Here is a 13,408-nt window from a genome sequence, read left to right as displayed (position 1 = left end):
CATTGATGACTTGATATATTTGTGCAATGATTGATTATTGAAGTGGTTATGTGAGAAGGCATGATCAGATGTATGTTCCATCTAATTAAATCACAGTTTTCTATTTTACTAATTGTGCGATCTTCGTACAAGAAACAGCACCTCCCCTCTCTCTCTCTCTCTTTTTTTTTTTTTTAATTTTTTTAATTTTTTTTAATTGTTTTATCTAAATAGACAGACGATAAATCCACAAGCAATTTATTGTGGAGGATATTACAACTTTAAACTGTTGTGTTTGTTGAGACAACTTAAAATTATTTGTCCCATAGTTATTGTTCCTTCAATACTTTCTGTATTGTACAGCAGCTATTTGTGAACATATCTCGTCTAGAGTTTAGAGGATAAGAAGATATAACACACCAGATATTTTTTTCTCTCTAGCTACTTCCTCTAGCTAATAAAAGTAAGAGACTCAATTTTAAAACAGAAAAGGGCCAACATTGCCCCTGTACTATTCACCGAGGAGCACATTTATTCTCCATTAAAAGTTGGGCAGTTTATGACCTTACCGTTAGCAAAAAGGAGCATTTTGCCCCTTATTTCAAACTTCGTCCAACGCAACTATTAAAAAAGGTAAGAACTCAAATATTTTTGCCATGTGTCAACTTTACAAAAAACCGTTTTGTTTTAAATATTTTTTTTTTTTTACTCTTTTTTCCTTCTCTTTTTTAACTTCTCCCTTTTTTCAGGTGGTGGGGTGGTGGAGTAGTGGAAGTTTATTGGTGAAGAAAGGTTCTGCCGCCGGTGGCCCAACCCATCTTAGCTCATCTATACTTTGGGCAGGTTAGGCAATGACTCATTTATTGCGCTTAGCTTTCATTTTGATAACTAGTCGGTGTAATTAGAACCTCTTTGCCACACCTAGAGAGGACTAATAATCCGAGCCAAGTTTAGAGGTGTTTATAGGTATTCTATAGCTTTAGCTCATTTTAACCTGCCCAAATTCAGCTCAAATTAGAACCTCTTTGCCGCACCTAGAGAGAACTAATAATCCGAGCCAAGTTTAGAGGTGTTTATAGGTATTCTATAACCAGAACTCATCTTGATGGAAGTACATTAAGTGGAATAAGCTGTCTTTTATTGGAAAAAAAAGAAGAAGGGAATAACATGTCTACCAACAAGATCCATGAAGTAAATTAGCAATACAGACACAACGGAAGAGGAAAGATGGAACAGTTTCACTACAACTTAGAAAGAAATATGGAGAACAACAAATGTAACAACCAGGAATCTGATCAGCTTCACAATGCTTGAATAAATACAACACAAACAGCTTGTAATATATTGGAATATGATGAGCAGACTGCTGAAAATATGAAATCCGATGACTCCTTATCAAATAGCAGACTATTTGTCCATGATCTCAGCTGACTCCTAGGGACATCATGCCTGGATCTCTCCTAAACAAAGATTGAAAATAAATAAAAGAAAAGCACTGGGTATATAATTACAGAAGAAACAACCTGTCACACCCCTACCAGGAGTATGACGGGCTCCGACCCGTAGGTCAGGAACCACCTGACTCATCAGTGACTTTGAACATTATAAACCATAACTCAAAGAATATCTGCACGCAGAAAAGGCCCGACGAGAGGAATATACACTTATTCGGCACATATATACATATGCGGACACGACAAAGGTCGCCACAACATAATGTATTTCATAAAGCCGGCAAGGCTAATAGTAAAGTATCAAGAGCTCAAAAATAAGGCCGACAAGGCCACCAATATATTATACAACAACATGAGCACTGTGGAGCTATAAAACATCTAACTATACACACACGTCTATGAGCCTCTACATAGAATACAAATGATCATAAAGACAATACCAAATAGGCCTTGGCTACGAAGTAAGTGGAGTGCTCACGAGAATCCGGCCCCATAGAACACCTACGGGTCTAATCCGTCTTCCCACCACCTACACACGGGGCATGAGCGCAACCCGTCCACGAAAGGGACGTCGGTACGAATAATAAACAGTATGGCGTGAATAACGACATAATATAGACATGAAAGGTAACATGGAATAAAGAGATAACACATACATCTGATGCCTCATAAGGCGGATGCCATGCATGCTTAGCCTTTAAAAAAAATATTTTTATACATATACATAGTACCATGCCCGACCATTAAGGCTCGGTGTCATATATATAGTATCATGCCCGACCATTAAGGCTCGGTGTCATATATATAGTATCATGCCCGGCCATTAAGGCTCGGTGTCATACATATAGTATCATGCCCGGCCATTAAGGCTTGGTGTTATCATCATTAGCCCGCGTCCGGGCCTCCCATCCCGGGGCAATATCATAACATGCCCCTTTTCTTAATGGTGTGCGCGTCTACGTGCCATGCCGGTCGACTATAGCGCGCGTATGAAAATGTAGACATATATATATATATATATATATATATATATATATATATATATATATATATATATATATATATATATATATATATATATAGGCATGAGAGCCAAATAAGAGCTATAAATACATCGGAGTGACATAAGGTCGGTAACCTCCGATTATATTATAGAATAATCATCATCGTTTCTATCTCACCTTGAAGGAACAATTATTATAAGGCGAGATCAACAACAATGAATAAAAATCAAGAAAATCACGAAAATAACTCAACATTCTCATATTTACATTGAAATCATAAGCTTGGGACTTTTAAATATGAAATCATCATCATCATCATCGCAATCATCATAGAAACATTGTCATTAACATTGTAAAAACATGTCCGTTGTTGTTGTCATAAAAGCTTATAGAATCATAATTCTTTGACTCGAAAAATAGGGACATTTTGGAAAACATTTATGGATTATCAAGAAAAAAGTCATACCTTTGAATCATGAACTCTAACTTTTGGAAGTAAGGAGGTTATGAAACATATGTAGGGAATTATCACATAGGAGTTTCTAGAAATAGGACCATCGTCATTATAAAACATATTTATCTTTAATGACATAAGAACTTTATGAATCATGAATCTCTATCTTTTGAGAATAAGAATGTTCTTGGAAGACAAGCATGGATTCCACAAAAGGGATCATGGGACATTTGGAAAACACCTTTATTGGATTCATAAGTAAGGAATCGTACCTTTAGAAGAAAGGAATAACCTTAACATGCACTGAAGATAATTTCTCGACTTCCAACTTACTTCCTGTCTTGCAATTCCCTTAAGATCATTCGTAGCCTCGTAATATTATTCTTGCTAGAGCAGCGATATCTTCAATGTTTACTTTGAATCCAAGCCAATTCAGCCAACGATACAAAAACTATAATCGCGACTACACGTTGCCGGACCTTGATTAATACGCCGTAACTTGAAATTTACTCAAAATCCTCATCTTTTATGTGATCTAAGAGCTTTTTTGCTTGCTGAATTTTCTGGAAATTTTTAAAAGATTATGATGGAGAAAAATGGGGGTTTTTAGCCATTTTATAGTGGCTAAAAGTTGGCGGCAAGTATCAACGTTTACCGTAGCGACGCCGTTGTTCGCTCTATCAACCTAACTTGTAACGTCTATAATTCTCTATTCCGAGGTCGTATCGATGAGCGGTTTATTGCGTTGAAAACTAGACTCGACGAACTTAAATTTGGGCTTTTGAAACACCTTAAAACTCCTCATAAACCTGAAGATATGCCCTTCCAAAATTGACCCAAAATTCTGCCCTTAATTCTGCCAACTTTTTTTTCAAATTTTCGACAAACTTATTTTCTTTGATTTGCTTGGTCCCAAAATCTTCCAAAACTCCCCTTACATGCTATTTATCATTTATTATATTTGGTAATGGTCATGTTCTCGTCTTTCAAGGTTGTCCTCCCCGGTTACGAGATCGTAATTCATCCTTTATTCTATTGTCACGCACTTCCCATGACTTGTACCTTCCAAACTTCATGGACGTCTCCAATGCTCCATTACAATGGTGAGTACGATATATGCTCATGCTACGAAAGTGCGTGGTGTAACATTCTCCCCCTTTCAAAAAACATTCGTCCTCGAACGTTGAGGTAGCTAGCTTCCACAGGTAGATGTCAATGTTCTTACCTCGTATTTGTTGGTATTTACTTTACTTACTTGTAGTATTACTTGCTCATTTAAACTTAACTTATCCGAATTGTGCAGCTTTATCCTTCTTCTTTTGTAGCCAAAATTTATGCCGTGCTCATGATCATCCTTTCCTTATTATACGTAAATCTACTAACTCTTTATGTTTTATCGTTCTATTGTCTCTTCGGCACTTCGTGCTTACAGACGCATGTCTATCATCTGATACTTACCACATACTTTTATCCAATTTTTTATCCTATCTTCTTTTTAATCGTAAATCCTCGTTCTCTTCGAATTCCCGTATCTTTCTCTTACGTTTTTACAAACATGTCCCAGTTTTTGCCCCTCGAGTTTATCATATTCTTGATTTCTTCCCTCCTTAAAGATAACCTCAAGACTAGTCACATTTTAGCATCCTTTCGCTTCCTATAGCAATGAATAATTAATCTTTGCGGTGCTTTTTCTTTTAACTAGTTTAACACCGAAATGTCTCGCTTAATTTCTCTTTCCTTCAATTTCCTCTCCTCAATTCTTAATATCATTACAACATAACTCATAAGCATGAGACTAAAATAAGATCTTACTTAATCACAACTTCCTTTCGGCATTTGTGCATGCTTTCCTATTTAAGTCCCTGCTCTCTGTCACGAAGCTAATCGAGACTTAATTAGCTTCCATTCTTCTTCAAATATTTAAGTCACATCCCCACACTATTTTACTACGCTTTATCAGATCGGTTGTCGAGTGATGGTCCCCATGACATACTCTCACGATTTCCGATGGTAACCGTATACTCACTTCCGATGTAGATATTTTCAATCTCGTGTAGTACCGCTATCAAGGCGGTCCCATAAGACATCGTCTTTTCTTCTTTTCGACGATCATCGAGATTCCTATAAATATTCCTTTTAAAACTACTCATCTCTTTCCATAATCACTGCGTTACTTTTCTTTAGTAACCCGTCTCGTCCCCTCGATACTCTCTATCCTTGATCACTTAGGCCTCTCACATCCTCCGTTACTCGGGGGTACGTCATTTCGCATATTTAATTGTAACAAAATTTCTCTCCGGTACGAGCGATTCAATCATAGCTCGGAACACAATGTATTGCATTGAAAAAACTTATTTCCTTTGATTTGCTAAACCTTCATTATCTTGTCATGCCTCCTTTCCCATGTCTGTCTCATAATATACTTGCATATAGTCCATTTCCACTTTTCTTTAGCACATCCTTGCTATATTAGTTCATCTCGAATTTTGACCCCTTCAAGCCAAGACATTTCCTTCTTCGTACTTGGGAATATTCTAATCCGTCTAAGAATGTTCTCACATATCAGTAACATTCTCGAGTACGATCGCTTTAGTCATTCTTCGAGAGTTTGAACTATCCTTTAACTCCTCTAGTCCACTATGATGCGAAAGTTACTTTCATCGTACGGTTTGGATTCTATTCCTCTTCTTTAATCGGATTCTCGTATCAAGTCAAATGTCCACACGTATTGGACACAACTCCAAAACCACTTCCCTTTCTTCATGCTTATTAGTCCCAAGTTAACGAATCAATGGTACATATCTCGAATTCGTTAGCCCTTATGTAATGCCCGACTATACCTACGCTCCTTCAACTCGTAATTTTTTTTCCTTCATGGACTATCCTTTCCCCGCACTCTTGAGATTTCTCTTACCTTTGGTTCCCCGATTCTAAGTTAGGTTTATACCATACCAAAGAGTCGATATTCTTTTCATTCATTCTCACGATTCGTCCTTTCTTTAATTTAGCTCATGTTGTCCCATAGTTTCTCTTAATCAATTGTTTGGTATCATAATCATGCGTCATAATCCTTCTAATGTCCCGATGATTCTTGTTCTCATCATGAAATTTTAGTAAAATACACCCTTTCTTTCTTCCTTCGTTCATTTCTTATTTCCCTTTAAAATACCATAGCTTGCTCGGACGTACGTCTATTCCTTATATATTCGTCCCGTTTTTACAATCGCATCTCTATTCCAAGTCCACCGTCGTATGCCATCATCGTCTACCTTTGGCCAACCTTACTAATCTATTAAGCTCTCCTCTTATCGTGGACCGATCACATAAATTCCTTTAATTAATTTATAACCGCACTTTCTTGTACTTTTGTCCTCAAGGTCCTCCTTGATTTCCTTTGCTCTAAAGTGTTCTTTTCCCGTTTACACTTAATAGTATCTATCTAAAGTTTAACATTCCACTAAGAGTACAAACCCATCTGATCTCATATATATATATATAACTATGGAACAAAGCGGATTATCCCTGACCGAGACTTATATTGACGGTGATTTTCTAATCTCGTGTACGTAATGTGATACGACGAGATAGAATGCACATTAAACAAAGACTCGGAAACGGTTACCTACCTAACTAGCAAAAGCGTGCCCCTTTATTCCCGAATTAAAGAATTCAAAATCAATCAAATCTCCCCAAGTAGGATTCGAACCTACGACCAATTTGGCATCAAGCATTCTAACGCTCACCACCGAGCTAATGAACTTTCCCATCACCGTTAACTTCCCTACCATACGCATCTCTTTGTTATCTCCTACTAACCAATCTAATCTATAAATCGTAATACCGTATTTAAGTTCCTAATGTCAACTTTCTTTATCTTTCCAATAGGTCTCAATCCTCCGAAATCTCGGATGCAACTCATTCTAATTTCTTTGACTACTAATCATTTTTCCCTCCAGGGTTCCTCCTTTAAATTAAATTAAAATCACTCTAAAACTTCTCTTTGAAAGCGTTGCATAGTTGTTCCTACAATCATGACTTACCAAATAGTTTGATGGTCACATTTTTCTTTACTCTTTCTCTATAGACATGCAAACAATTCAATTTGTAAAAAATTTGGAAGTGAGCTTTTCTATAATTTTACTACCTCATTCCCGCACACACCAGAAAACACATCCAATGCCCCACAGAGTAACTACAAATACCATAATACCTTGCTCAAGTTCTTATATCAACATTTATCCATATTAATAAAACAGAAACATACCTTTTGAATCGAACAACTTCAATTCAAGCAATTTCCGTAGCGACATAATCAATCGTTTATCCATGATCAAAACATTTGGGTTAGGATCGTGGACATCATATCCTATGATTTAGCTCCATGGCACGATCTAAGATAAGAAAGAAAGGTAAATGATTCCTCGAATGCCATGGTACCTTCTCGTTTATAAGTGTGGCGTGCTTCACACCCATAAACAAGACTCTACCGGATACGCCGTCGGCATTTCCTAGGACGAACTCAAGCCCGATACCACTTTGTCACACCCCCACTAGAGTATGACAGCTCCGACCCGTAGGCCGGGAACCACTCCGACTCATCGTTGACTTTGAACATTATAAACCATAACTCAAAGAATATCCGGACGTTAAAAGGCCCAACATAGGAATATCCGCTCATTCAAGACATATATACATATGCGTGCACCGACAAGGTCGCCACGACATAATGTATTTCATAAAGCCGGCAAAGCTAATAGTAAAGTATCAAGAGCTCAAAATAAGGCCGACAAGGCCACCAACATATTATACAAAAACATGAACTGGTGGAGCTATAAAACATCTAGATATACACACACGTCTACGAGCCTCTACATAGAATACAAATGATCATAAGGACAATACCAAATAGATCGTAGCTCCGAAGTAAGTGCGGTGCTTCGAGAATCACTATAGAACACATACGGGTCGATCCGTCTTTCACCACCGCGGCATGAGCGCGAGCAGTCACGTTGCGGGGCGTTTAACGAATAATGTACCGAGTATGTAAGGCATGAATAACAACATAATATAGTATACATGAAAGGTAACATGGAATAAAAGAGATAACCTGTACATCTGGATGCTCATAAGGCGGATGCCATGCATGCTTAGCCTTCAAATTTTTTTTTTATACAAATACATAGTACCATGCCCGGCCATTAAGGCTCGATGTCATATATATAGTATCATGCCCAGCCATTAAGGCTCGGTGTCATATATATAGCATGCCCGACCATTAAGGCTCGGTGTCTTACATATCATCATGCTCGGCCATTATTGGCTCGTTGTTATCATCATTAGCCACGGGCCTCCCGCGTCCGGCAATATCATAACATGCCCACCGCAAGGGTGTGCACATCTACGTGCCATGCCGGCCGACTATAAGCGCATGCGCGGCAGAGAAAATGCATATATATATATATATATATATATATATATATATATATATATATATATATATATATATATATATATATATATATATATATATATAGATATATATATATGTATGTATATATATGTATGTATATATATGTATATATGTATAAATATATACATATATATATATGTATATATATATATAAAGCATGCATGAGAGCCAAATAAGAGCTATAAATACATAGGAGTGACGTAAGGTCGGTAACCTCCGATTATATTATGGAATAATTATCATCGTTCTATCTCACCTTGAAGGAACAATTATTATAAGGCGAGATCAACGACAATGAATAAAAATCAAGAAAATCACGAAAATAACTCAACATTCTCATATTTACATTGAAATCATAAGCTTGGGACTTTTAAATATGAAATCATCATCATCGTCATAATCATCATAGAAACATTCTCATCTTTAGCATCGTCATTAACATTGTAAAAACATGTCCGTTATTGTTGTCATAAAAGCTTATAGAATCATAAATCTTTGACTCGGAAAATAGTGACATTTTGGAAAGCATTTATGGATTATCAAGAAATAAGTCATGCCTTTGAATCATGAACTCTAACTTTTGGAAGTAAGGAGGTTATGAAACATATGTAAGGAATTATAACATAGGAGTTTCTAGAAATAGACCATCGTCATCATAAAATATATTTATCTTTAGCAAAGATAAGAACTCTATGAATCATGAATCTCTATCTTTTGAGAATAAGAATGTTCTTCAAAGATGCTTATGGATTCACGTAAAGGATCATGGGACATTTGGAAAACACTTATTGGATTTATAAGAAAGGAATCATTCCTTTAGAAGAAAGAGGAATAGCCTTAACATACACTCGAAGATAATTTCTCGACTTACTTACCCGTCTTGCAACTCCCTTAAGATCATTCGTAGCCTCGTAATCTTATTCTTGCTAGAGCAGCAATGTCTTCAATGTTTACTTTGAATCCAAGCCAATTCCAATGCAAGACAAAACTATAATCGCGACTACACGTTGTCCGGACCTTGATTAATACGCCATAACTTGAAATTTACTCAAAATCCTCATCTTTTATGTGATCTAAGAGCTCTTTGCTTGCTGAATTTTCCGGAAATTTTTAGAAGATTATGATGGAGAAAATGGGTTTTTAACCCTTTTATAGTGGCTAAAAGTCGGCCTAAAAAGATGTGAAAGCAAAATAAGCTTCGGCTTCCGTCAACCTAACTTGTAACGTCCATAATTCTCTTCATTTTAGGCTTTTGAAACACCTTAAAACTCCTCATATGCCTGGAGATATGTCCTTCCAAAGTTGACCCAAAATCCCGCTCTTAATTTCGCCAACTTTTTTTTTCAAATTTTTCAACAAACTTATTTTCTTTGATTTGCTTGGTCCCAAAATCTTCCAAAACTCCCCTTACATGCTATTTATCATTTATTATACTTGGTAATAGTCATGTTCTCGTGTTTCAAGGCTGTCCGTCCCGATTATGACTTACGAGATCGTAATTCATCCTTTATTCTATTGTCACGTACTTTCCATGACTTGTACCTTCCAAACTTCATGGACGTCTCCAATGCTCCATTACAACGATGAAGTACGTGATATGCTCATGCTCTGAAAGTGCGGGGTGTAACACAGCCTTAAAGGATATATAACACATAGAGATAGATGCAGTCTCATAGGAATCTCTAATCAGGCCAGAGCTAGAGTGTCGGCTGAAATCAGCAGCTTTGGTCCAATCCTGTATTGCTCTTAAATATCAATTGAATATTTATAAATTATTAATTTAGAACCCTATAACTTAAAAAGATTAGAATCTAGAATAGATAGGTTTCAAATCGCGAGGCTCCGCCTCTATCTCTAATGATAATGATAGCAGCTGGCTATCAGGACATGAACATAATTGTGTAACTTCCATTAAAACTACAATGACTATTTAAAATTATCTTAGGAAAAAAGATGAAGTCTAACTGACCTTTTAGCTTTGTGAGCCTTCTAATCAGTTTCAGGAGGGAGTATGGTGAGCTTGAATTTGATCTCTATTTCTTTTGCAGATTTGGCTGCTTTTCTTGTGTTCCCCAGCCTCATCTCTTGAAGGCTATGTACATCAGCCAACTCAAATGGAACAGCCTCAAGATTTTCACAAGATTTAAGAATGAGGTGCCCAAGTCTTGGGAAATGAGCTTCTGAAGCCTCCCAAGTTTCCAAGTCTAGTGCCTCTTCAATCCACAAGACCTGAAGTTGAAGAAAACCTCGTATGTCCGGGTTCCATGACTTCCCTGTGAATGCATTTTCTTTCAGTTTCAGCACTTCGAGGGATTCTAGCCTCCCCAAAATATTTGCCTCGTCCCAATCAAACATTGTCTTAGACAAAGTTAACTTCTTCACAGTGCGTAGAATCCTGACGAATGATGGAGGAAGGTGAAGCACTTTACTCCCGTAAAGAACATCATTTAACAGTTTCAGTTCTTCCGGGCACTTCAATTCTTCAAGGTTGACGTGTCCACCCTTGTTGGTTTTAAGGAAAGCCATCATTGCCCCTCGAATGCTCAACTTTTTGAGATAGCAAGCTTTCACAAGGACGCCTTTCTTGCAACTCTCCGGTGCAACCTGAGAAAGAGTTTGAAGGCCAGAAGCTTTACCTGATGAGGTAGAAGGGGACGGCAATTTTGCAGGAACGTTGGTGTGTACATGCCTCAATCTTAACATGTTCCATATGTCAGCTTTTATTTCAAGAGCTGAAGCTGATGTATTTAGTATAAGGGTTTGTAAGTTTCCAAATTTACCAAAGGCCAGAGGAAGGGCCACGAAGTCACCTGAAAAGGCAATATGCCTCAAATGAAATAGTTGGTTAAAATCCTTGGAGAATACAAATTTCAGGGACTCAATGTCCAAGACCCTGATCAATGGAAACGCTTGGCAGAGATATTTGATGTTACTAGGAGGCAACTCGATTTGTCTTGTGGAGAAACAGTAAAAGGATCTCACATGCTCTGCAAACGGCGTTGTGGATAGAAAATCATGCAGAGCAGAGGATTTAATACACAATCGACAAGAAGTACTTGGATCATGTACAGAAATAGAGCAAGTATATAACTGCTAAACTGCACCAATTTAATGTAGTACAACTCCACAAACCACTAACTTATAATTCTAGATCCACAACGTAACCACGAGACTGTTTAAAAATTATGGTACCGCAATCATAATATTACTACCTTTGTTTCTTAAACTCCGTGTCCAGTCAAACTAAGACAATTAAATTGGGACAGAGTGAGTATATAACTACTCAACTACAATTCAATGTAGTACACCTTACAAACCACTTATACTTCTAGATCCGCAATATAACCACGAGATTGTTTAAACATTATGGTACCTTAATCATAATATAAGTGCTTTACTTAAACCTATTCAGCCAAACCAAGTCACTTAAATTGAAACAGAGTAAGTATACAACTACTAAACTAAACCAATTTAATGTAGTAGAACTCCATAATGTAACTCATGAGACAATTAAAACATTATTATGGTACCTTAATCATAATGTAACTACCTGTGTTTCTTACGCCGTGTCTACCAAACTAAGACGCTTAAATTGAAACAGAGTGAGTATATAACTACTAATGATGTTCCGCCTAAAATGCATATATTTATTCATTGTTTGCCTCACGTTTTAGTACTTTTAATTGTATTTTGAGTACAAATTATATTTCTTTGTGCTTAATATTTATATTATTTTAGGAATAAAGCGGTGCAAAATTGAAGAGAATCTCAGATTTGACTAGTATATCTTTTTCTTTTTTTCCCACCCGGTGACCCGTACCAATATTGAAGCTCGCTATATTTGGACTTGTGCCGCATGGCCTCGTTCTCGGGGAAGCGCTCTCCAACAAGGATCTTTCCCTATATATATATATATATATATATATATATATATATATGTATATATATATATATATATATATATGTATATATATATATATATATGTGTATATATATGTATATATATGTGTGTATATATATCCGTAGATATATGTGTATATATATGTGTACATATATATGTGTGTATATATATGTACATATATATGTGTGTATATATATATATATGTACATATATATGTGTGTGTATATATATATATATATATATCTTCTTCTTTTTTTCCCATTCGGTGATCGGGTTATATTGAAGCCCATATATATGTGTGTGTATATATATATATGTACATATATATGTGTGTGTGTATGTATATATATATATATATATATATATATATATATATATATATATATATATATATATATATATATATATCTTCTTCTTTTTTTCCCACCCGGTGATCGGTACCCATATTGAAGCCCGACTATACTTGGACTTGTGCCGCATAGGGCCTCATTCGGGGGGAAGTGCTCCCTAACAAGGATCTTTCCCTAAAAAGATATCAATATTATTCCATTGGAAATAAACCCGTTTGGCCATGATAACTTTTCATTTTCTTCCAGAAAATTTTTCACTTTATTTAAAAATCAAAGCATTTTGGCCATAAAAATTCCAAATACACGTTGAAGTTTTATTTGAAATTTGACAAGCACCTAAAATCTTGTTTTCATTTTTTTAATTTTTTTTATTTTCAGTACATTCAAGCAACCGAATATTCTTTGTAAAAATTATAACCAAAAGCAGCTCAATCTTTAACTCCAACTTCAAAATTTCAAATAAAGTAAAAAATATTTGGTTTACATGTCCAAACGTTTACTCAGTTTTCAATTTTTAATTTTTTTTTTTCACTTTCATAACGTTCAAACAACCAAATAAGGGCTATTGATATGTATAGACATTCCTTACTCCCTCCGTCTCAAATTATTTGTCGCTTTTTAGTCCATGACAAATTAAAAATACTAATTAGGAGGGGTATTTGACTAACTTACCGTTATTTATGTCTGACTTTTCATCTCTCTATTAGATATTTACTCAATTAGTCTATTTATGTGTCATCTCCATTAATGACAATATTCTACCACTAAGGTTAAAATGGAAAAAAATAATTAATAG

The 13,408-nt window shown here is 36.0% G+C and overlaps 1 protein-coding gene across 1 annotated transcript; it reads right to left on the bottom strand.

Moving 5' to 3' along the window:
• Window positions 1-10,350: 10,350 nt before the first annotated feature.
• Window positions 10,351-11,562, bottom strand: LOC132041762 (putative late blight resistance protein homolog R1A-3). Its single transcript, XM_059432451.1, has 2 exons — window positions 11,554-11,562; window positions 10,351-11,451 (listed from the first exon to the last, which is right to left on the bottom strand). The coding sequence occupies exons 1-2, from the start codon at window positions 11,560-11,562 to the stop codon at window positions 10,351-10,353; spliced, it is 1,110 nt and encodes a 369-aa protein (XP_059288434.1).
• Between the last annotated feature and the right edge of the window lie 1,846 nt (window positions 11,563-13,408).

The sequence above is a fragment of the Lycium ferocissimum genome, unplaced genomic scaffold, assembly GCF_029784015.1.
Source record: "Lycium ferocissimum isolate CSIRO_LF1 unplaced genomic scaffold, AGI_CSIRO_Lferr_CH_V1 ctg11618, whole genome shotgun sequence".
NCBI classification, from domain to species: Eukaryota; Viridiplantae; Streptophyta; class Magnoliopsida; order Solanales; family Solanaceae; genus Lycium; species Lycium ferocissimum.
This window is presented reverse-complemented; position numbering and strand designations above follow the sequence as displayed.